The 25,719-nt window shown below is 44.5% G+C and overlaps 1 protein-coding gene across 3 annotated transcripts in view; it reads right to left on the bottom strand.

Annotated features, from left to right (window-relative positions):
• The window catches only part of LOC137421606 (uncharacterized), a 182,523-nt gene that overhangs the window by 108,020 nt on the left and 48,784 nt on the right, over positions 1–25,719 (bottom strand). For all 3 annotated transcript variants that reach the window (XM_068107830.2, XM_068107837.2, XM_068107852.2), the window contains one exon: positions 1,925–2,483. In XM_068107830.2, coding sequence (XP_067963931.2) covers positions 1,925–2,483 — 559 coding nt within the window. The remainder of the gene's footprint in view (positions 1–1,924; positions 2,484–25,719) is intronic.

Below are 25,719 nucleotides of genomic sequence, written 5' to 3'. Positions count from 1 at the left end.
TGATGTCTTTGTTGAAAGAACCATGTCACTGAATGTCTTTCGCAGCAAGAAGTCAATAACAGGATTATATCACAGGTGGCGGAACAAAATGTAAGGACAGGTACATTTGACGATTGGCTTCACAATCTGGTATACAAGTGTTGTTGCGTTCTGTATTAGTGGAAAACAACTGCTGCACGTCTACAAAAGTTATTGCCGCTTCCTCTGGAGATGGTCCATCAACTTGACAATGCTGTTTGTCATGGAATGGTGGCTTTACGAAATTCTGGCATGAAACAGCATGCTATTGCTCGGCAGTATGGCATCACTCAAGGTCAGGTGTCAAAGATCCTGAAACTAAATGCTCAGAGGGGTGTCCCTACTCCAATACCGAGGCCAGGATGTCCACGCAGAACCACAAGGAGAGATGATCGCCAGCTGCACCGGTTAGTCTGCAATGGCCGTACCAAGTCAGCTAATCGGCTTAGGGCTGAGTGGCATCAACTGACAAATGTGCCTGTATCGAGAAGGCTAGTCAACCAACGACTGGTTCAAGCAGGCTATCGTGCCAGGCGTCCCCTGAGAAAGCCACGCCTGACCAGATAACAAAGCCAGCACCGATTGCAGTGGGCCAGAGAGCACCGTCAATGGCAGCCAGGACACTGGAATCACGTGACCTTCAGTGACGAGTCTAGATTTCTGGTCTATCGTCAAGATGGCCGCGTCCGAGTGCATAGACAAGTGCATGAAGCCCACAACGAAGATTGTATAGTGCCAAGAGTCCAAGCTGGAGGTGGTGGGGTGACCATTTGGGCTGCTTTTCATGCAGGGGGCAAAACTGACCTGGTTGTTCTGAATGGAAACCTGAACCAGTTCAAGTACAGGGTCATTCTGGAAGAAACATTGCTTCCATTTGCTCGTGCAGCCTTTCGAGGAAACTTTGTCTTCCAAGATGACAATGCACGGCCTCATCGTGCTCGCATGATCCAACACTTTCTTGCTGAACGTGGTGTAGAGCATATGGAGTGGCCTGCCATGTCCCCAGATATGAATCCGATAGAGAACTTGTGGGCAGAATTAACGCATCAAATCGACAACTTGGACCAGCAGCCGACCTATGTGCGTGAATTGCAGCAGACTATTGTCACTGCATGGCAAGCGATTCCTGTCCAAACCTTGGCAAATCTCGTGAATAGCATGCCTCAACGTGTACGTGCTCTCCTGAATGCTCGTGGGGGTTACACGAAGCACTGAACTGTAATTTTACTGTCCGTAATCCCAGTCATAATTTAGCTTTTGTTTTTGTTGAAATTTTTTTGGCCGAATGTGCAAAATAAAGAGATACTTCTGGAAAACATACAGAAGTTTAACACAGTACTGTCCGTGAATTGAGTTCGATATCAGTTTACATCACTTTTGAGGATCAATTTATTTGCTTCGAAATGTCAAATGTGGTTTTTGTTTCTTTTAAAGGTCTCATTAACAAAATCTAGAATAATTTCAACATAATTCCAATGAACTTTTGGTTCTAAGTCATCTTGAAAAGTAAGTTCACCCCCACCAAAAAAATATTCCATATTAAATGCCAAGTCTGTATATTGTCAAAATGGAAACAAAACGTTTAGTTAACATTTAATAGTAACAGCTATTCAATAAGCATGATAGAAGCTCTTCATTGTCAAATTTGTGGTTGTCAGGTAACTTGATCAATTTATTTTAGGCCTTGTGGCCAGATACCTGGGTGGGGGCAGTTTCGATTCCGCAAGAAAGCTTGGAAATTATGCACAAGAAGGAATAAATAGCATGCGTGCCCACACGTGGTGGAGAGAACACAGATCGAGAGGAGAGCACATGCCTAATGCAGCCCCCTGGTATTTTATACTGAGAACCACAAACTGAAATTCGTTCTTTCAACATCATTTTGACACACAGACAACTCACACACCTGGGTAGAAGTGCAAGTTTCTCTTCTAGCAGACTCTCAAAACGCTGTGCACGGCGAGACAGGCAGTGACCCAAACCGTGGAATCGATAGCAGTTATCTAGGACCAATCGCAAGTCGTAGATGACCTCGCCAATTGACTTGTAATGTCCTTGGTCCATTCTTTTCTGCACCAACTCCAGCCACATCGGTTGTTGTACATTGGAAATGTACTTTGGGTCTTGAGGCTCAGAGGTAAAGGGTCCCGCCAGCGAACGGTGTCTCGGGGACATAAGCTCTTGCAAAAGCAACCGGGCTTCCTGAAGGCCAGGCCGAGATACGTGGGATGGCAGTTGACCAGGAAGATGGGGCTTTTGGTCCTTTGCTGGGAAAGTTACGTGAACAGTACATTGAGAACTAGAGGAAGTAGGGATGGAAGGACTAGAAGGTTTTAATCCACTAGAATTGCAAGCTTCGTGATCGGAGTTGTATACAGGTACTTTGTGGCACGGTTGCTTCTTGGAGGTGATCACATTGTCCGTCGGCTCTGTCTGTTCCACATTTTCACTCTTCTCGCTCATCTCTGCAAACATGTATTCACACATTATGAGTCAGTTTCCATATACCGTGCAATTTCAAGTGATAGCATTTGAGGGTATATAATGACCGTTAGGCCTTGAAAAACACATACACATTATGATTACATCTTTGGAACTGAAGTGGTTCTGGTCAAACACATATCAACTGAGAGCGAATCAAAATATTAATTTTAAAAATAAAATGGGAATTCAGATGAAAATACAGAAACAGCAGGTAGCCCTTGAAGATGTCCTTTCCCATGATCATTCCTTTCAGGCTGGGGTGCCACGAGGCAGTGACCTAAGACAGATGTTATTCTTGACCAATATCAATTATATCTGTCTGATTCTGTCGACAGGTGTGCCGCCAATATGCCTCCGCATAGTCCCACAACGGGTAAATGCCCTCGTTCACTGTCTTAAAAATAAACAAGTTTGATTTAAATCCCTTCAGCTGTTTTCAAGTATCACATTCTCACCAGCCATGACAGGTTTCACATCGATCGGTGAAGCGGTTTCAGAGAAGGGATTTATTTTAAATATCGGCTTTCAAGCTAAGGTGGCTGCCACACAACGTGACGTATGACATCAAAAATGTATACTCTGCATATGTATGAGTAGGGGATCACGTTTGTGAAGTTTCGTGTTGATCGGATAAGCTTAGTTTTTCTATCCAAGATGGCTGCCAAACTACGTGCCCTACGACATCATCCTTTTCAAACTATATGCAGCAATGGTGTAAGATGATATTTGTAAAAAAATCGCATCGATAGGGTAAGCGGTTACAGAGATATAATTATTATTTTCCTTCAATCCAATATCGCTGCCACACCATGTGACCAATGATGTTTTCTTGATAATCTTTGAATCGCCATGCCTAGTCAATGACACAAGTAAAGTTTAGAGTCGATCCATTTGGTGGTTTGGGAGAAGATGCTTTTTGAAGGTTTTAGGTTAAATCCAATATGGCTGCCAAACCATGTGACATATGATGTCATAAATTTAATATTTCAATACAAATGGGTCATCGATCATGTGCATGCAATTTCAGATTTTTAGGAGAAGGAATTAGATTAAAACATTTTTGATTGGTATACCACTTCACCTATTATGTCATCATTATCATGCTTTTGTTCCCCATTGGGAGTACTTGACAATGTGCCAAGTTTAAAATTTTTACATTCAGCGGTTTCTGAGAAATAATTTTTTCATTATTTGCGTTTAATCGAAGATGGCTGCCATACCACGTGACCTATGACGTCACAATTATCATAAAAAACATTCTGCATGGGTGTCACTCCTACCCTGACAGTTTCGTCTCAATTGGGCATATGGTTGCTGAGAAAAACGAGGTTTAACCCGTTTTGACGGAAGGACGGACGGACAACCTGAAAACATAATGCCTCCTGCCCTCTTCGGGGGTGGAGACATTAAAAAAAAAATCATCATTGTGTCCATCCCACCCTGTGCAGAACTGAGCACCATTCTTGTGAAAGGCCAGCCACTACCGAAACCCTTTCATTAGACCGAGACAAAATAAGCTGCATGTCTGCCACTTGGAACATGACATTTAACGTCTGCCATTCACGTGCTCGCACACTGTTTCTCCACAAGGATCGGCAATCGATCTATACAATCCACCAACTCTGGACAGACACTGGAAGAGATGCAGTCCTTGAAACTCCTTGGCTCACTATCTCCCATAACCTTTCATGGGATCAGGATCATACCAACAAACTGGTATCAAAGGCTAGATGGTCTGGATATTCTGCGTCACAGAGATATTGCATTCCTGAGCCGCACCGAGCTCACCATGGTGTGCAAGGCTTTTATACACAGCTACCTGAAGTCTGGTTCCGCACTCTGATCAGGTGCTCCTACTTTCCACCGAGCACTCTGGAGGCCACGGAATGCAAGGCCTTCAACCATTGTAATCTCGAGAGAATAGGTGGATACCCAGGGACTATCACTCGCCCACTAGCAACAAATTGGTGGGCTCTATTTTATACAAGATCAAATTGGGCATTGCTTTTCCTGCCTTCACCTATCTTTTCCCTCCCTTATCCAAACGAGGCTGCACACATTCCTAAAAAAACCCATGCTGGCTCATCCTCTCCATATCGAGGATGGTTTCCCACCAGCATTCATTCGTCCACACAATCTCATTTGTGGAATTGTCTCCCCGTCTCTGTTATCTCGGCGTCCTCACTTGCACTACATGGCCAAAAATATGTGGACACCCGAACATCACACCAATATGTGCTCGTAGAACATCTCATTCCAAAATCATGGGCATTAATATGGCGTTGGACCCCCTTTGCTGCTATAACAGCCTCCACTCTTCTGGGAAGGCTTCCACTAGATGTTGGAACATTGCTGCGGGGATTTGCTTCCATTCAGCCACAACAGCATTTGTGAGGTCGGGCACTGATGTCGGCCAATTAGGCATAGCTCGCAGTTGGTGTTCCAATTCGTCCCAAAGGTGTTTGATGGGGTTGAGGTCAAGACTGCGCAGGCCAGTCAAGTTTTCCACACCGATCTCAACAAACCATTTCTGTATGGACTTCGCTGTGTGCATGGGAGCATTGTCATGCTGAAACAGGAAAGGGCCTTCTCCAAACGGTTGCCATAATGTTGGAAGCACACAATCGTCTAGAATGTCATTGTATGCTATAGCGTTAAGATTTCCCTTCACTGGAACCAAGGGGCCTGTCCCGAACCATGAAAAACACTCCCAGACCATTATTCCTCCTCCACCAAACTTTACAGTTGGCACGATGCATTTGGGTAGGTAGAGTAATCCTGCCATCCGCCAAACCCAGATTCGTCCGTCGGACTGCCAGATGGTGAAGCGTGATTCATCACTCCAGAGAACACGTTTCCACTGCTCCAGAGTCCAATGGCAGCGAGCTTTACACCACTCCAGCCGACGCTTGGCATTGCGCATGGGGATCTTAGGCTTGTGTGCGGCTGCTCGGTCATGGAAACCCATTTCATGAAGCTCCAGATGAACAGTTGTTGTGCTGACATTGCTTCCAAAGGCAGTTTGGAACTCGGTAGTGAGTGTTACAACCGAGGACAGACGATTTTTACGTGCTACATGCTGCAGCACTCAGCGGTCCCGTTATGTGAGCTTGTGTGACCTACCACTTCGTGGCTGACCTGTTGTTGCTCCTAGACGCTTCCACTTCACAATAACAGCATTTACAGTTGACCGGGGCAGCTATAGCAGGGCAGAAATTTGAAATTTGACTTGGTGGAAAGGTGGCATCCTATGACAGTGTCACGTTGAACGTCACTGAGCTCTTCAGTACGGCCCATTCTACTGCCAATGTTTGTCTATGGAGAGTGCATGGCTGTGTGCTTGACTATATATACCTTACAGCAATGGGTGTGGCTTAAACAGCCAAATCCACTAATTATAAGGGGTGTCCGCATACTTTTGTTCATGTAATATACCTCATGCATTCACCATTGCAAACCCAGTCTCTTCTGCACATGCTGATTGTTTCCCATTATGTTCCTCCCCACACCATTGTTACTCGTTTTGTGTCATTCCTTCTTTCCTTATTGTGGATGCCCATCTTCCATCCTCCTCCCACCTCTCTTCCCCTTTGTTGCTTTGTAAACCTGCTGCTATTTATAATTCCCCCCCCCCCTCCCCTCCCCATATCTATATATATATATATATATATATATATATATATATATATATATATATATATATATATATACGTATATATATATATATTGTTATGGATTTGAGAATTGTGTTTTTTTTGTGTGTTGTAAAATATCACCCTCCTTCCTCCATTCAGTGTATGAAGGTCAAAGGTCGTGCCCGTAGTTATTCCATATTTCAATCACGTAGCCAATCATAGATTTCCCTTGTTCAATAGTTATCTCCTTATTATGTGTATTAGGTTAAGGCTGTGTCTTCCATTAATAAATACTGCATTGCACCGAAGTGGAATAAGGTAGATTCCCTGCACATCCCCCCTTTCGTCAATTGCCAACTGCATTGGGTGGTTTGCTGCATTCTGCTGCTGCTGTGGGTTGTGGTTTTTTCGCTGCAAGACTCCATTAGCCACGAGGTCATCTCGGAGCAGAAGGTGGGAGGAGTCGGCCCAGCGCCGGGAACAAGGCGTGGCCTTGCCAACGCCTCCTCTAAGGGCGGGATCGGTGAGCCCTCGCGACCAATCAGGGCCGAGGCGAGCTCACCGATGGGCGTGTCCTGGAGGCCGGCGGCTTGATCGCCCGAGGCGTTATATAAGCGGGCACGGAAGCCTTTGCGAGAGTTCAAGAGAGTCCAAGGAGTCCTGAGAGCAAGCAAGAAGAGTCCTGAGAGTTGCGTCAGAGAAACGGCAGAGCAGAGAGAGAGAACCCATCACGCCAGACCCCCCCCCCCCCCCCCCAGCAGCTTGACTCCACCAAGCAGCGTTGGCTCCATCAGCAGCGTTGGCTCCACCAGGCAGCTTCGACCCGTTACCCCGCGGGAACCAGGATCGGTGGCATCGGTGGCCGTCGAGGTCCAGCCCGACGTCCCGTGCGGGATCGAGCCCGAACCATCTGCCCCCGCTGAACCTTCCTCTCTTCTTCCAGTCCTTCATTCCTGCCATTCCATCCTTCTGTGTACGTGAGTTTGTTCTGTGTGTCTTGTCCTGGGGTATAAGTTAAGCCTGTTTAGTTAAGCTAGAAATTGCTCTGTGTCCTTCTGGTCCGTCCCTCTTTCTGCATTATTTTATTATCCTCCCTTCTTCCTTGGTTTCTTTCATTGTGTAAATAGATACAAATAAATCATATTCGTATTTCCAACCCTTTTGTTCTTCTTCTTCTTCACATCCGTGTCGTCTTGGTGATTTCCTTCATTGAATACCTGTGGCACGATTTGGCCAACGTTCAAGGATCGGGTTAGTCTCTGCTAATGGCTCGAACTTCGGGTTGCTAAAACCGCTCGGCAACTAGTCCATCTAAAACCGGGGTTCGAGCGGTACTTGTCTCCCTGTTCTGCGGAGGGACGGATAAAGGTATTCGGGATAAACCCTGGACCCATAACCCTGATCCGTTCCATCCCGCGGGAGGGCGTTACAAGTACCAGGACCGGGGAGACGGCCAGCTTAACAGGACAAGGGGCTAATCACCCCTTGCTAACGGGACAGCCGTCCCCCGTATCCGTAGCAATATATATATATATATATAAATATATACAGTGATCCCTCGTTTATCGCGGGGGTTACGTTCCAGAACCCCCCGCGATAGACGAAAATCCGCGAAGTAGCGACCATATTTTTATTTTATTATTTATATATATTTTAAAGCTTTATGACCCTCCCCACACTCTTATTAACCTTTCCCATACTCTTATAAACACTTCCTATACTCTTAAACACTTTTTACACTCTTAAACATACGTAATTTTAACAACATATAAAATTCTAATGGGTACTCACCATTGAAGATACTGTAGCTACCCATGGGTTCCCCAAGCAAGACCAGCATCAGAATCTCCTTGCTCCAGCCGGTGACGTCACCGGCGGGGATCCCCGGCGCGAGAGTGGCTGGTCACGTGACCGCTAAAGTGTGCTGCGCTTTGCGGGTATAATCAGCTACACCTGTTGATCACGTGACCACCGAAGCACACCACGCTTGAGAGGCGTGGCTTTCGGTTTCTGGTTGTGCTTTATAATGCAGCCCGATAAACGGCTTTTCAGTGTTCCCGAGTTGGTTTTGAGAATAAATATCTTCTCGGACGAGTTTGTGTCTTGCCCGTCATTTCGTCCGTATCAAGCAAGAGCCCCGGCTCTTCAATACTACAACTTGCGTGATGAAGATGATGATGAATTAGCTGTGCAGTACTGATGACGATGAAGGTGATGACGATGATGAATGTACTGCACAGCCAGAAAGAGCATTACAGTTACCCATTACGTGGGTAACTAGCGCAAGCTGCCGCATCTGCGTTTTCCATACGCACGACTCTTTGTCTACCCTTCTACTGTACACTATGTAGTATGTACAGTATTTTATTTCTTGTAATATGTTTTAAATACTGTATTTTTCTTATTTCTTTACGTTTTTTTATTTTTTAGGCTAGAAAATGCTTATTTTACCACAAAAATATTTAAAATAATAGTATATAAAAATACATTTATACCGCAAAATCCCGCGATATAGCGAAAAATCGGCGATATAATTTTACATATACTAGCGAGAAAAACCCGCGATGTACCGAAGCCGCGAAAAGTGAACCGCGATATAGCGAGGGATGACTGTATATATATATATATATATATATATATATATATATATATATATATATATATATATATATATATATATATATATATACACATGTATAATATATATATATATATATATATATATATATATATATATATATATATATATATATATATATACAGTGATCCCTCGTTTATCGCGGGGGTTACGTTCCAGAACCCCCCGCGATAGACGAAAATCCGCGAAGTAGCGACCATATTTTTATTTTATTATTTATATATATTTTAAAGCTTTATGACCCTACCCACACTCTTATTAACCTTTCCCATACTCTTATAAACACTTCCTATACTCTTAAACACTTTTTACACTCTTAAACATACGTAATTTTAACAACATATAAAATTCTAATGGGTACTCACCATTGAAGATACTGTAGCTACCCATGGGTTCCCCAAGCAAGACCAGCATCAGAATCTCCTTGCTCCAGCCGGTGACGTCACCGGCGGGGATCCCCGGCGCGAGAGTGGCTGGTCACGTGACCGCTAAAGTGTGCTGCGCTTTGCGGGTATAATCAGCTACACCTGTTGATCACGTGACCACCGAAGCACGCCACGCTTGAGAGGCGTGGCTTTCGGTTTCTGGTTGTGCTTTATAATGCAGCCCGATAAACGGGCTTTTCAGTGTTCCCGAGTTGGTTTTGAGAATAAATATCTTCTCGGACGAGTTTGTGTCTTGCCCGTCATTTCGTCCGTATCAAGCAAGAGCCCCGGCTCTTCAATACTACAACTTGCGTGATGAAGATGATGATGAATTAGCTGTGCAGTACTGATGACGATGAAGGTGATGACGATGATGAATGTACTGCACAGCCAGAAAGAGCATTACAGTTACCCATTACGTGGGTAACTAGCGCAAGCTGCCGCATCTGCGTTTTCCATACGCACGACTCTTTGTCTACCCTTCTACTGTACACTATGTAGTATGTACAGTATTTTATTTCTTGTAATATGTTTTAAATACTGTATTTTTCTTATTTCTTTACGTTTTTTTATTTTTTAGGCTAGAAAATGCTTATTTTACCACAAAAATATTTAAAATAATAGTATATAAAAATACATTTATACCGCAAAATCCCGCGATATAGCGAAAAATCGGCGATATAATTTTACATATACTAGCGAGAAAAACCCGCGATGTACCGAAGCCGCGAAAAGTGAACCGCGATATAGCGAGGGATGACTGTATATATATATATATATATATATTGTTACGTGCTCCTCCCCAAACCCCAGTCACGGTGTACCTCCGAGCCCCGAGAGGTGTCACGGCAGAAAAGTGTTTTTTTGTTTGTTTGTTTTTTTTGTATACTGAATCGAGGCTCGTGAAAGAGCTAACATTAACTTCACAAACAAATCGACCAGACAAACAAAATACACAAAAAGAGGGAGCGGAAGACAAGATGCGGAGAAAAGGGGAAGCACAGACACACAACATCCGAGAGCAGGGAGATGTGTGGAAGGGAGAGGGCCCCGGGGGAGGAGGCGTGGGAAGGGGGGGGGGGGGAGGAGGGAGAAGTATAAAGCACAAGGACACCAAGGACTTCCAGGACAAAAGTTGGTATTTCAAAAAGTGGAATTGGGGTGAAATTAGCGGGGGTAGAAAAGATCAAGGTTTTGGATGGGGGAAGATAAGAGATGGTGGTGAACAGCTGTTTTAAAGACTTGGAGGGTGGAGTGGGATTGAAGAGAGTGAGGGAGTTTGTTCCAGAGGTGGGAGAAAAGAGGAATGAAGGAGTGAAGGTGAGCAGAGAGTCTTGATTTTGGCAGTTTAACCAAAAGAGGGTTGCAGGCAGATCTTGTGCGACCTGTAGGAATATTTGCGGGACAGAGCCCAGAGAGAGCTGGGGGGGCAAGGCCAGAGAGGAGTCGGTAGAAGACGGAAAGACCACCAACCTGCCTGCGGTGAGTGAGTGAGAGGCCCTTGGAGTTAGCTTCATCGCGGGAGATTCCAATGATTCTGAATGCTTTGGTTTCAACAGCGTGAAGGCGAGCTCGGTGTGAGGCAGGAGCACCAGCCCAGAAGGGAGAGCAGTATTCCATTGAGCTGCGGATGAAAGCCTTGTATGTGGTGAGGAGCTCAGGTGTGCCAAGGAAGGACTTCGCACGACGGAGGATGCCCAGTCGGCGACTGGCTTTGGAGGCCAGATTTGAAATGTGGTTTTTCCAGGAAAGATCATGGCAGATAGTGTGACCCAAAAGCTTGAGTGACAGAACTTCTTGGAGAGGATTATTCAGAAAGTGGATGGGAGGGTTGTCCAGTCGGTCTTTTCGGAGAGACATCGTAAGAATGTGAGACTTGTCAGGATATTCAGTCAGTCAGTGTCAGTGTTATTCTGTGTGTCAAAGATCAATGGTGAAACCACACCAATTGTTACAAAACAAACAAGTATTGTATTAAGATCACACAAGAATAACAGCACAATAACAATATTAATCAATTGTACAACCAATATATCATTCCTATAATGGTACCATCAGTTTCGTACAATGTAACTCACTGTGCTCCAAGTGAGCGAAAAGAACATTCCCAATGTCTCTGTCCCAGCTTCAAACCAAAGTCGATCCACGCTCCAGTGATAGTCAGAAAGATGTCGTATCAAGACCAGAATCCCGCTTGGTTGACAGTCACACTGCCAAAGATGGGCAAAAGTGTCCTCAAGAGGCGGCTGGGAAATCACACCTTCGGGTGTGGCTCCCAATCGGACGTTCAACGGCTCCCAATCGGCGAACCGCAAATTCACACTCAAAATCCACGTTACACACACACACCAGGTTAACGTCTGGATGCGGTGAAATGGTTGAAGCAAGGTGAAAAACCTGGAGCGATCCGAAATCAGGCACGAGGCAAAATGGCCAACGGTCCGTTCTCGAGACATAACGGCACTCCAATGATTCTCTTCGGAATCAACCGCAAAACCTGTCACGCAGGTTTATCTGTCACAGCGATAACAACTCTGTCGCAGGAATCCCTTTCCCAGGAAACCCAAGGTTCACTCGTGACCCCCGTTCACCAGCGTTTGCTCAAAACCTCAACGCAGCTCGGCTCCTCCTCCGAACTCACTCGCTCCGCCTCTTTTTCCTCTTCTTCTTCCTCTTCTTCGTCCGGTTCCCGATCCGGTTTCCGGTTTCTTTTTAAAACATTAATTTTTTTGACCTTTTTAAAACAGTTATTTCCAATTCACTTAAATGATAACAATAATAGTACATGCAACCAAAAATGTTTACAGTGGATGAGAACCACAACAACGGAAGTGACGAATCCGTAACAATATATATATATATATATATATATATATATATATGAGAGTTCGTCCTTTTTACTGCCAGCAGAACATTACGCCAACCTGTCCCAATACACCATGCACTTCAAACCATGAACATGCTCATGCAAGACACACCTATCACAAAGTAGGCCCTACATCGCATACACGACAGACAGGCATTGAACAAAGTCCACTGAAAGAGGCCAATTAATATACGTTTTTTCATCACACTATGCTGAACGAGCGCAATAGGTCAACTGAGTGTAATCAGCCGATGAGATTATGTTTCTTTCTTTTCATCTCCCTTTCCTTTTATCTCCTCTCAGTCAACTAGGGTACCTCGTCTCCTCTCGTTCTCTACTCCTGAAGGTACTTAGTCAACTCCAATATGTGGCCTGACATTACAGGTAGACCACCCAATGTTTGGCATTCAGAAAATGGTACCAGAATCAAAACCTTAAATGGAACATGGCTGGACACAAAACGAGAGAGACTGTGGAACTGACATTTATTACAACTTTGAGAAGGTCCTGGAAGTAGTTGAGGTAGGCCAAAGATCAGATGGAGAGAGGGAATTGAAAAATGTACTCAGCACAATGGCCTCAAATTGCATTGAATACAACAGAATGGATCATGATGTGGGATGAATGAATGATGATGATGACCCATTCTCGTGGTCATGAATGAACCAGCTAGCTTTTTACCGATAATTAAATTAATCCGATGAGAATTTTCACGAAAGACGAACAGAACGATTGAGAAGCACCAATTTTAGGCCACAAGGTATTAGCTGAAAATTGGTCTTGGCCTGGCAAATTCTAGTATTGCATTTTAGTTAGGTACATGTTTTCTGGGGTGATTGCACTTGGGGAACATCCCGAATGAGTAGCTTAGTGATAGAACCAACATGGTGTATATGGCAAATCATTTTTATGCCTCCGCCCCCGAAGGTGGCCGAAGGCATTATGTTTTCAGGTTGTCCGTCCGTCCATCGGGGCTAAACCTAGTTTTTCTCAGCAACTACATGTCCGATTGAGACAAAACTTTCAGGTTAGGAATGACACCCATGCAGAATTGTTTTTGATAGTTGCGACGTCATAGGTCACGTGGTATGGCAGCCATCTCGGATTAAACGCAAATAAGTAATTTCTTTAATAATAAGCAAATAATAATACATTTAATAAATTTAATAATAATGATTCTTATTTATTAATAATAATTTTATAAATAATAATATAATTATATAATAAACAATTAATCATTATTAATTAATTATTATTAATTAATATTAATTATTAATATTATAATTATTATAATTAAAATATAATTATTATAATATAATTATAATATAATTATATTATAATTATGAATTAATTATTTATTGTTAATTAATAATTATTTATTAATAATTATAATAGATTAGATTGAAGGACAATATTAAATAATTATATCTCAGGAACCGCTTACCCTATTGACGCGAAACTTTACAAATGTCATACAACACCATTGCTGCAAATAGTTTGAGAATGATGACGTCGTAGGTCATGTGGTTTGGCAGCCATCTTGAATAGAAAAATTAACCTTATCCAATCAACACAAAACTTCACAAACATGATCCCATACCCATACAAATGCAGAGTATACATTTTTGATGTCATATGTCACGTGGTTTGGTCGCCATATTAGCTTGAAAGCCAATATTAAATAAATAGCACCGCAAAGCGGGCGTAACCCCTCAACCCATGCATGGTGAAAGGAAGCATTGATGATAATTTGTTATTTGAAGCGAAGTTGTATACCGAGTAGGAACTGCAAGTAATGAAATTTTCGCCCATGTACCCATTAACCCATTTCGCACCCATGAACCTTCCTCTACTCAACGCCAACACACACTGCAAAAATGGATTTAATCGGACAAGCCATTCTGCTCGAAATTGACGGAAACCAATTTCAAGATGGCTGCCGTGGCTGCCATATTGAAAATCGCAGCACGCTCATGAACCTTCCTCTACTCAACCTCAACACACACTGCAAAAATGGATTTAATCGGACAAGCCGTTCTGCTCGAAATTGATGGAAACCAATTTCAAGATGGCTGCCATGGCGGCCATATTGAAAATCACAGCGCGCCCATTTTCGAAAGGCACCTTCCTCGACTCAACCCCAACACACACTGCAAACATGGATTTAATCGGACAAGCCGTTCTGCTCGAAATTGACGGAAACCAATTTCAAGATGGCTACCATGGCGGCCATATTGAAAATCGCAGCGCGCCCATTTTTGAAAGGAACCTTCCTCTACTCAACCCCAACACACACTGCAAAAATGCATTTAATCGGACAACCTCTTCTTGAAATTGACGGAAACCAAAAGTTGACGGACACCCGGACGCCCGCCAGGACGACGCCCATGACAACAATACCCCTCAGCCCAATGGGCTGAAGGGTGAAAACCCTTTTCTCTGAAACTGCTTCACCGATCTATGTGAAACCTGTCATGGCTGGTGAAAATGTGATACCTGAAAACAGCTAAAAGGATTTAAATCAAACTTGTTTATTTTTATGACAGTCAACGCGGACATCTACCGGTTGTCACGGTTAGGGATTACGCGGAGGCGTATTGGCGATGCAGTCGCCTTGCTCTAGTTTAAAATAAAATTATTTGCATATATTAGCCTTCTGCAGCACCACTTGCGGCTATTGATTGCAGCCAAACAAGGACAATCCCAAGGCTACAAATCCATCTCCAGAGACCTTGATGTTCCTGTGTCCACCGTACGCAATGTTATCAGGAAGTTTGAGGCCCATGACACTGTAGCCAACCTGCCTGAACGTGGACGCAAGAGAAAACTTGATCAAAGATTGCAGTGAAGGATTGTACGAATGGTGGAGAAAGCACCTTTATCAACTGCCAAACAGATTCAAGCTGACCTTCAGACACAAGGTACGACAGTTTCAACTCGCACCATGTGTCAGCAACTCAATGAAAGGGGGTTCTATGGTAGGAGACCCAGGAGGACCCCACTGCTGAGAAAGCCCGACTGGAGTTTTCCAAAACACACCTGAACAAGCCAAAATGAACAAGCCACGAGAAAAAGCTGAATACCTCAACTCTGTGTTTGCCTTTAAATCTTGTGTCCCAAACCCATGTCTTTCAGAATCATTGGAATCTCCCGCGATGAAGCTATCTCAAAGGGCCTTTCACTCACTCACCGCAGGCAGGTTGGTGGTCTTTCCGTCTTCTACCGACTCCTCTCCGGCCTTGCCCCCCCCCCCACCCCCAGCTCTCTCTGGCCTCTGTCCCCCAAATATTCCTGCAGGTCGCACAAGATCTGCCTGCAACCCTCTTATGGTTAAACTGCCAAAATCAAGACTCTCTGCTCACCTTCACTCCTTCATTCCTCTTTTCTCCCACGCTGGAACAAACTCCCTCACTCTCTTCAATCCCACTCCTCCCTCCAGGTCTTTAAAACAGCTGTTCACCACCATCTCTTATCTTTCCCCATCCAAAACCTTGATCTTTTCTACCCCCGCTAATTTCACCCCAAATCCACTTTTTTGAAATACCAACTTCTTTCCTGGAAGTCCTTGGTGTCTTTGGGTTTATACTTCTCACACCCCCCCCCCCTTCCCACGCCTCCTCCCCCCAAGCCCTCTCCCTCCCACACATCTCCCGATGTCCATGCTCTCAAATGTTGTGTTTGTGTGCTTGCCCTTCTCTCCCCATCTTGTCTACCGCTCCCTCTTTTTATATATTTTGTTTGTCTGTTTGATTTGTTTGTGTGATAAATGTTAGCTCTTTCACGAGCCTCGATTCTGTACACACACAAAAAAAAAAAATGCTTCTGGAAGAATGTCCTATGCACATATGAGACCAAATTAGAGCTTTTTGGTAAAGCACATCATCTCTATGTTTACAGAAAACAAAATGAAGCCTTCAAAGAAAAGAACACCTTCCCCACAGTCAAACATGGAAGAGGTTCAGTGATGGTTTGGGGTTGCTGTGCTGCCGCTGGCACTGGGTGCCTTGAACGTGTGCATGGCATCATGAAATTAGGAGATTACCAAGGCATTTTGGAGAGCAATGTTCAACCCAGTGTTAGGAAGCTGGGTCTCCGTCGAAGGTCATGGGTCTTGCAACAGGAGAATGACCCCAACACATACTTCAAAAAGCAACCAGGAATGGTTCAAGGCAAAACGCTGAACTGTTCTGAAGTGGCCAGCAATGAGTCCAGATCTAAATCTCATTGAACACCTGTGGGGAGATCTGAAAACAGCAGTTGGGAGAAGGCACCGTTCAAATCTGGGGGGAACTGGAGCAGTTTGCATAAGAGTGGGCCAAACTGCCAGTAGAGAGGTGTGGGAAGCTCATTGATGGCTGTAGGAAGCGCTTAACTGCAGTTATTTTGTCCAAAGGCCGTGCTACCAAATATTAAGTCGAGGGTGTCAATAATTTTGTCAATGCCATTTATTTTTAGCTGTGACGAGCATCTCTATGAGAGGACCGCGTTGTTGTTCTTGTTGTTGGGGTGCCTTTTTGAATAGCGCATGCGCATACACTCGGACGTGCGTTGGTATGAGGTAAGAACATCGCGGACTAAAATCGCGATTTGTTTGAAGAAACCAGAATAAATTTAGCAACAAAGACAACATGAATGTTTTCATATCAATCTCGTTTCACAGAACTTGACACAAATTAGGTGTAATTATTGAATAGCGCATGTGCATACACTCGTTTTCAGGGTGGCATAGTTACGAACCCGAAGGATCGGTAACCGCCACAATTTCGGTCTTCGAGGCCGGCCGATAGGCACAGTGTGACCGGCCAATTGGTGGAGTTTGTCCGCACAATGTGGGTGCTTTCAGGATGAACTTTAGCCGGGGAGCGTTTGGGCGCCCCGGTCTGATACTGCCGCCCACACGCAGAACAACTTGTGAGTGCACGTGGGTCCCGGCGGTCCCACTGGCCTAGCGCTACCATGTTTAGACAGTGAAATCCGTCCCCGGGCACCGGCGCCTACTCCCGAAAGTTGAGAGAATAGCGGCGTCTGGCACGGTAGGACACCCGTGGAGCCCCGGCGGACCAGGGACGCACGAGCCTACGCGTTAGCGTGCTACGGCGGAATAAACGGCTTCGGCCACGGCCGGGCCGATATTCGGCCCGGTCGCACCGGAAATGAACTGGTTCGACGCCCGCGCTGGAGAGGTCGCGGGCAACTGAGATGTATTAACAAATTAATTCCCCTACCGACCAAGCCCATTTCAAATTATCCCTCTGCCACCCAGAATTAACATTAATAAATAACATTAATGAATTAACATTAACATTAACAGAAAAAACATTCACGTCCATACATTATATGTAACCAGTTGATGAAGCATGTTGCGTCGCAAAACAAAGGACAAGACCAGAACTGAAAGACAAAAAGACGCTAGTGCATGCGTATAATTTAATGACTGGTCGAATTTGGTAGCGCATATTGCAACAGATATCCTCATGATTCTACACGTCGCAGCTGGTGACCACACTGTGGTAATTTTGCTCTTGTTATTCTCTGATTTAAAAGGATATATTAAGATCTGAATCAAAAACAAAGGTTCTGTAATATTAACAGTGAAATAAAGAATTGTGGAGACCAAATACTTTTGTCAATTTCAACTTGTTTTTCGAGAAAATTGTGAGTTATTTGAAAAAAGTGCAAGGGTGCCAATATTTTTGGCCACGACTGTATGTCCTCTTCACCTGTAGCTGCCAGTTTCTGAAGGCATAAAGCCGTGTCTATGTCTTCCAGCTGCATGTACGAAATACCATGTCCAAGTTAATTTCTAATCTTAATCAATTCTACTTTTCCAGTTGGCGTTTTTACTCCCCAAGGAAGTAAGAGGTGCTTTGCTGGTTTCTGTCTACCTGCGTTTATGGCATATATGCAATTCTGGGCAATTCTAATCTGTCTATTCCAGCTGGCAGAGGAGACCTGTCACTTTCTCTTCCAAAAAACACATTCAGGAAATTAGTTAAATACTTTGGCAAAGGCATGTAGTCATTGTTAAGTTCTCTGGCTGTGGCCACCACTCCTGTTCTGGAGAGGATTCTTTTACTGCAGGAATATTTCCATCACACATGTCTTCATCATCTCAGCTGGATCCTTTGAGCGTAGAGATTCTAACTCAGAGGGTAGAACAACATTCTCTTCAACTAACAAAGATTTCGATAAATTGCCTGGTATGACGTGTAGCTTTCCTTTGGCATCTGCTATAATTTTGATACTGTTCCCAAATTCAGCCATTAATTTTCGTTGAAAGTGTTTCTTTATACTGTCCTAAGATAGTTTCATTACCTAGTGAGTTCATAGTAGTTACCAGGTGATTTGTCAGATATATCATAGGGACAACACTAGGTTTGAGGAAAAGTTCATTGTGCATAAACTCAGAGAATGGCAAATGCCATGCAACTAACTCTCTCCATGCTATGAATATGATCTTCATGTCACTCTTCTTTCTGGCTGTTTCTCTGATCGTTGTACACGACATGACGAAAAGTATGTGGACACCGAACATCTCATTCCAAAAGCATGGGCATTAATATGGAGTTAGTCACCCCGTAGCTGCTATAAAAGCCTCCACTCTTCCGGGAAGGCTTTCCACTAGATGTTGGAACATTGCTGCGGGGATTTCAGTCACATTGTTGATTAGTGAGGTCCGGCAATGATGTTGGGCCATAAGGCATGGCTCGCAGTCGGCGTTCCAATTCATCCCAAAGGTGTTCGATGGGGTTGAGGTCAGGGCTCTGTGCAGGCCAGTCAAGTTCTTCCACACTGATCTCAACAAACCATTTTAGTATGGACTGGAAAGGCGGCATCCTATGACGGTGCCAAGTTGAAAGTCACTGAGCTCTTCAGTATGGCCCATTCTACTGCCAATGTTTGTCTATGAAGATTGCATGGCTGTGTGCTTGATTATATATACCTGTCAGCAATGGGTGTGGCTGAAATAGCCAAATCCACTGGGGTGTCCGCATACTTTTGGTCATGTACTGTATCAGACATTAGATCAACTGCTTAACTTAATGGCTCTTTAGTATGGGTCCCTTTGATATATTTGTTAATTTATCACAAAAAAATGCAAACTTTAGCGGAAACACTATCGGAAGACTTTACTTATTCGTGAGGATTTATTATTTCCATCATCTGTTGAACATGCAGGGTCTTGTTCTTTCTTCAGACATGCCAAAGTTTTCTTGTGGCAGAACTTCTTTCTGCATTCTGAGTGATAATAAATGTCTGGAACGTCCTTATCATTTTCATACTTAAGCAGCTGATCACATTGCTGAAGCGTCCAAAAGGTCTTTCCATGACTCCTCATCCTTTGCTTTACAAAACCCATCGTTCGATCCCTGCTCCTCACAAATGATACACTCCCCTGTAGAATCTTCTTTTCTACTACGTTTCGTAGGTATATCTGATTCCGAGTCCGTATCCACGTGCACGTAGCCTACAGTCTATACTATATCATTGTGTCTTCACATCTAAAAAGAAAAGCACATCATTTTATTGAAATAAATAATATGTTCTTCAGTGGTTTAAGCCTTAAAGACATTAAGCTCACCACATTTAAACTTTAGCAATATAATGTATTTTTCACAATTTTTTTGAAAAAAAAATCCAATTTTTGAGCAATAATTTTTAGCCAAACTCAATTGCCAGCTTGAAAATAATGGTTTCCTAAAACTAGATCCAATAACAAATATTTTGATAAGATAATAACATGTGATATACTTCCAGTTGCGCTAATTTCTTAATTAAGCGACTTATTCAGTCCCTGCTGCAGCCGTATTAAAATGGCCCTAAAAACAAAGCTCACCACGTTCTTAACTCCAGAATAATCTCAGTTAGGCAGCACTATGAAATAAGGATGGAATTTATTTAATATAGATTTCACAATTCAAACTAGAACGGGCACTCGGTAGAGCGCATACCTTCGCCGCAGCTACTGTTCTGTACTTGGCATGGGAGTGTAGGGAACAGAACAGTGAACAGTTTGGTGCTGATTTCATGCAAATCGGATAAGAATTGACCGAGTTATGACAAAAAACGCACATTTTGCAAGGTCGTGACCCCCCTGACCTTTGACCCCCAACCGCTAACAAGGGTAATGTCTTCACTGGGTCATGTCGTATATCACAAGATCGGGCATTGAATTCTGAACATTTTGGCATTAGTTGCATGCCAATTGGATAAAAATTGACCGCGCTATGGTAAAAATACGATTTTGACCTTTTCGTGACCTTGACCTTGACCTTTGACCCGATTGCTCCCAAAATCTAATCAAATGTGTCCCGTATAATAACCAATCATCCCACCAAATTTCATGCAATTCGGTTGAATACTTTTTGAGTTATGCGAATAACATACACACACACACACACACAGACATACAAATAAATACACAGCGATCAAAACATAACCTTCCGCTTTTGCGAAGGTAATTACAGAACACGTAAGTATTTGAGAAAAACAAACAGTCATCCTGGTTTTACAATGTATTTTTTACAATTGACATTTAGAGAGAACACCATTTTTATGTTCAATTTACTGTGATATGGTTGTTATGGAAACCAACCTAATTGAACCACTAAACTACTCCCTAGATATGGCTCCCCAAATTTTTTTTAAAGATGTACATATACAGACCTTTCAAAAAATAAGAGGGGGAATTTGCCAGCCAGAATGGTACCGATATGTTAGCACGCCCATGACCTATTTAATAAAACCACCTTTTAGAGGCCATTTTTCCCCACAGAGCAGGGATTGGCCTTTTTCGGGCACCGTGGTCCCCTTTTTGAAGCAATGTTTTATGGCTGGATGCCCTTCCTGCCACCAACCTTGTTGGTCGCCTCTTGCGACACACAGGGAATTACCAGTGAACTGGTACTCAATTTGCGGACCTCGGAAGGATGGCAGGCTGAGTCAACCCCCCTGGCGTTAATTCAGCGATCGACCGGGATTCGAACCCAGGATCCGAGGATCCCAAGCCGGCACCCTAACCGCTAAGCCAACACCAGGTATTATTTAATATTTATTTATTTAATGCGTGATTAAAATATTTACCCAACACCTTTCACCACGTTAACCCTGGTGTTGGGCTAGCGGCTAGGGTGCCGGCTTAGGATCCTAGGATCCTGGGTTCGAATCCCGGTCGATCGCTGAATTAATGCCAGGGGGGTTGACTCAGCCTGTCATCCTTCCGAGGTCGGCTAATTGAGTACCAGCTCACTGGTAATTCCCTGTTTGTCGTTAAAGGCGACAAAAAGGGTTGGCGTCAGGAAGGGCATCCGGCCGTAAAACATTGCTTCAAAAAGGGGACCGAAAAACAACAACAACCACGGCTCCCGAAAAAGGCCAACCCCCGCCTTGCGGGGAAAAATGGCCTCTAAAGGTGGTTTTTTTTTTTTTTACCTTTCACCACGTGTGTATCCTGCAAACACACTAATATTTGAATCACACATGAAGAGAAAGTTGAATGGTGCACACCACTCTGTATCTGCCACTGGACTGCATCCAAAATGACAGCACATAACCTATCATTGAAAATCCGAATACCCCATAGCCCAGTCCCTTCCCCCCCCCCCCCCCCCCCCCCCCCCACCACCCCCTCACCACCCCGGATCCGCCTGCAAGTGTCCTTCACCATGCGGCCAACATTGTACCCTTGCATTCAAAAACGTCTAAATATGCCTGCTTAATCATCGTGAGACATCTTGTTGGCATTTAATTGTGCTGTGTTGCTTAAGCCCTAAGGTACCCACAAAGACCACAGGAAGTGCTAAAAATTGTTCATCGGAGCAAGTTGCCAAAGGAAGCAGCTGGATAGTTTTTTTGCTGCTAAATATAACATTCGCTTTTCTTACAAACAAATAACCTCTTTGCTTACCGAGACATGCAACAGGCAGTGGTTCCCACCCATTTTTTTGCTGCCACCCTAAATTGGCCACCACCTGGACCTACCGATCCTCAGGTTTATAATAAAGTTAAATGTATATCATATATCATATGTATATCATAAATGTATGTATATATATACAGGGTGGTTGAAAAGTAACTCCCTATTTTAAAATATTTAGAAATTATTTATTTATTGTAATATTTTTCTCAAATTTTTAGTGTTTGTTCCTTAATGTATGAGAATTTAATCTGTGTTGGCTTTTTCAGATTATTTTTTGTTTGAAATTCGGAAGCCCTACAAACATGGCTGGACGTCTTACCCTGCAGGAGCGTGCCCAGCTAGTGGTATGAAGATTGGTCTGATCTCTTTAAAAATATCCTCTGGTCTGATGAAGCGGTATTTCACATCGGTGGGTTTGTGAACCGTCACAACTGCTATTACTGGGCAGGAGAAGATCCTCGTGTTATTTCTGAAAAAACGCAATATCGGCCCAAGGTAACGGTGTGGTGTGGAATGACTTCGGAAAGGATTGTAGGTCCCTTCATTCTTCGCGATACCATGAATGCCAAAAGGTACCTCACCATGCTGCAAGACGAAATCTGGCGAATTATCAGTGCTTCGGAGAATGAGAAGATTTGATTTTCATGCAAGATGGCGCTCCTCCACATTTTGCTATTGTTGTTCGTGAATGGCTGAATGCCCACTTCCCTGGGGAGATGGATGGGTCGTCGTGGTCCGTATGAGTGGCCAGCCAGGAGCCCTGACTTAACACCATGTGACTTTTTTCTTTGGGGTTGGGTAAAAGAGCAAGTCTACTGTACCAAACCAACGACTTTGGAAGAACTTGAAGGGCGAATACGAGAAGTTATGTCTTCCATCCCACAAGAGTTCCTGGTGAAATCAGTTGACGCGGTTCCCGGGCGGCTTGAGAAGCTGGTGGCGAATTCTGGTGCCCATATCGAATTTTAAATAAAACTTCATGCGAAACGCTTTCTTCTAAGATCCATTTCTTGTAAAAATTATAGTTAAGAAATAAATTATAAGCATTTTAAAATAGGGAGTTACTTTTCAATCACACTGTATATATATATATATATATATATATATATATATATATATATATATGTATATTGTTGTGGATATGAGAATGTTTTTTTTTTTTTATTGTTGTTGTAAAACGTTGTTGTAAAAGGTTGTTGTAAAAGGTTGTTGTAAAATATCACCCCTCCTCCCTCCGTTGTGGTTGTATAAAAGGTCAAAGGGCGTTCCCGTAGTTAGTCCATAAAACATACATGCAGGACACGGTATATCTTTTTTTTGACAGTTATACCCTTATTATGTGTATTAGCATAAGGCTGTGTCTTCCATTAATTGAAATACTCCATTGCACCAGTGAAAGAGAATAGATTCCCTTTCCTTCCCATCCCCAAAACCTCCATTTCCATATTACATCCCCTCTCGTCACTGCTGAGCCCTCGATTCCCAATCACCTCCCCTCCAATAACCGCCATTGACCAAGTGCTTTGAGTCGGAGAAGAAAGGCGTGTCTCCACCTCGTCAGAGGGGAGGAGGGGCGTGCCCGCCCGTCGTCATCCAAGGCGGAGCCCGAGGGTCGCGCGACCAACCAGGGCCGAGGTGAGCACCCCGATGGGCGTGTCCAAAACGCCGGGGGCGTAATCGCTGGAGGCGCTATAAAAGGCGCAAAAACGGAAGTGGTCAGGAGGAGTTGGTGAGAGATGCACTCTGAGTTGGTCTGAGTCGGTTGCCAGTAGAGGGTCTGAGTCGGTTGGTCACAAAGGGTTGGTCTTGGTGAGAGAGGTCTGAGTTGGTCTGAGTTGGTCGTCAAGAGAGTGGTGGTAAAGAGTGAGGGACCAAGAAAGAGTTGAGGGTTTAGACGAGTGGGACAAGGCCTGGCAAGGCAAGTGGAGGCGGCAGCAGCAGCGACACCCGGCAGCCGCTTGGGGCCTGGGCGGCGGTTTGGAGCAGGGCCGAAAAGGAATGGCGGCTGCTAAACGCGCCGATCGTGCTGCATGACCCCCCTTTGGACCTCCCTCTCCCTCCAGCCCTCCACATCCTGCGATTCCTGCAATTCCCCGCGTGAGTCAGTGTCTTTTGTTTGTTCTGTCCTGGGATAAGTTAAGCCTGTAGATAAGCTAGTATTTGCACTGTGTCACCTGCGTCTTATGTGTTGTAAATAAACTTAATTGCTCCTTTTTGCTTGTGTGTGTAAATAATAAACCCCATTACTCGTCTGTACGTCTTCTCGTTTTAATTCCTTTTCCTCTTTGCATTCGTCGTTTTTGTCTTTTCCCTCATTGAGCAGCTACGGTGCGATACGGCCAAAGTTCTGGGTGAATCGGGTGAGTTTTGTTAGGTCGCGGTCTTACACCACCGCTCGGTCTATAACATCTGTCCGCGACCTGTAACAATTGGTGTCGGGGAGTGAGATCGATCCGGAGCGCGCTTCACGCGCTCAAAATTATAAAGTACCGAAATTTATTTTGTTTTATAAAGTAAAACCCGAATTTTGAAATCGCGCCATGGCTGTTCAAGGCGACGGGATGCCGGTGGGAGAGATAGAGGGGTTAGAATCGACCCAGGACCTCGGGGAAATGTATGTGGAGGAAAGGGTGGAGGAGAGTAAAGAAGGTGTGGTTGAGGGAGTATCAGACGCACAAGATGGCGTCCTCGCGCACGTGGGTGTAGCGGCACCAAATTTTGCCATGCCCGTGACCGTGGCAGCACCGCCGATGGATTGGGGCCTTTTTATGATTGAAATGATGGCAAAAATGAGGGCTCAGAGTGAGCAAATTAAGGCTCAGACTGAGCAAATTGAAGCAACAACGAAAGAAATGAGGGCCGATATGGAGAAAAGGGAGCAGAGGGACAGAGACCGCAAGTTGGGTGAAAGGGTCCCACGGGTGCACGACGAGGTAAAGCGGGTCGAAAAGCGCTGGTTGAGCGAAGCGGAGGAAAGCACGGGTACAATGACGGGGGTAGAAATCGCGACACGGGGTTTGGAAAAGCCGGCGACCGATGAGGTAGAGGGTGTTTTATTAAAGCCAGCGGTCGCCGAGGTTAATAAAGAAAAAGCAGTGCTGGGAATTAAAATTGAAGAGATGACGGAGGTAGCCCGGGAATTGCAGGGAGAAATGGATTATGTACAAAGTCCCTGCTCACATCATGATGATGTACTCGTTAATCCAAATGGAAGTTTGCAGGTTTTGGTGCAGGGAGGAAGAAGAACCCCGAAGGTGAGACGTGCTGTGTATTGTGCGGGGAGATTTTGTAAGAGGATGTTTAGCGACAAAAGAATTTTCGCGCGCTTGGGATCGAGGAAGCATCCGGGCGTTGGTGAAGGGTCCCGTGTGAGTGGAAATGGCACGCGTGGGAGGAAAAAGTGTGCGTCGGCGAATGGGTGTGTTTTTGTGAGGGTGAAAGGGGTAGCGTATGCTTGTGAGCATGCAAGTAAAGCATCGACGGTAACCAGGTTAGCGGTTAGGGCGACGGATAGCCGATGCGAGCGCTCGGGGCGCGGTGTGATTTGTTGGATGCAGGGCCCGGCGCGGATCGATGCTGCGTCGCTTCTCTTCGAAGCGTCGTTGCCGATTCGGGCTTGGCCCCGCCCCGCACGGTCGAGTCCGGGCTTTGTCGGGCGAGGCGACCGGTCCGGTTCGAGGGCGAGTGGGAGGAAGCGGAACGGTGCCCCCTCGTGGGGACGGGGTTCCGACCGG

The sequence above is a fragment of the Myxine glutinosa genome, chromosome 1 (genome assembly GCF_964187855.1).
Source record: "Myxine glutinosa chromosome 1, kmMyxGlut1.1, whole genome shotgun sequence".
Taxonomy (NCBI): domain Eukaryota; kingdom Metazoa; phylum Chordata; class Myxini; order Myxiniformes; family Myxinidae; genus Myxine; species Myxine glutinosa.
This window is presented reverse-complemented; position numbering and strand designations above follow the sequence as displayed.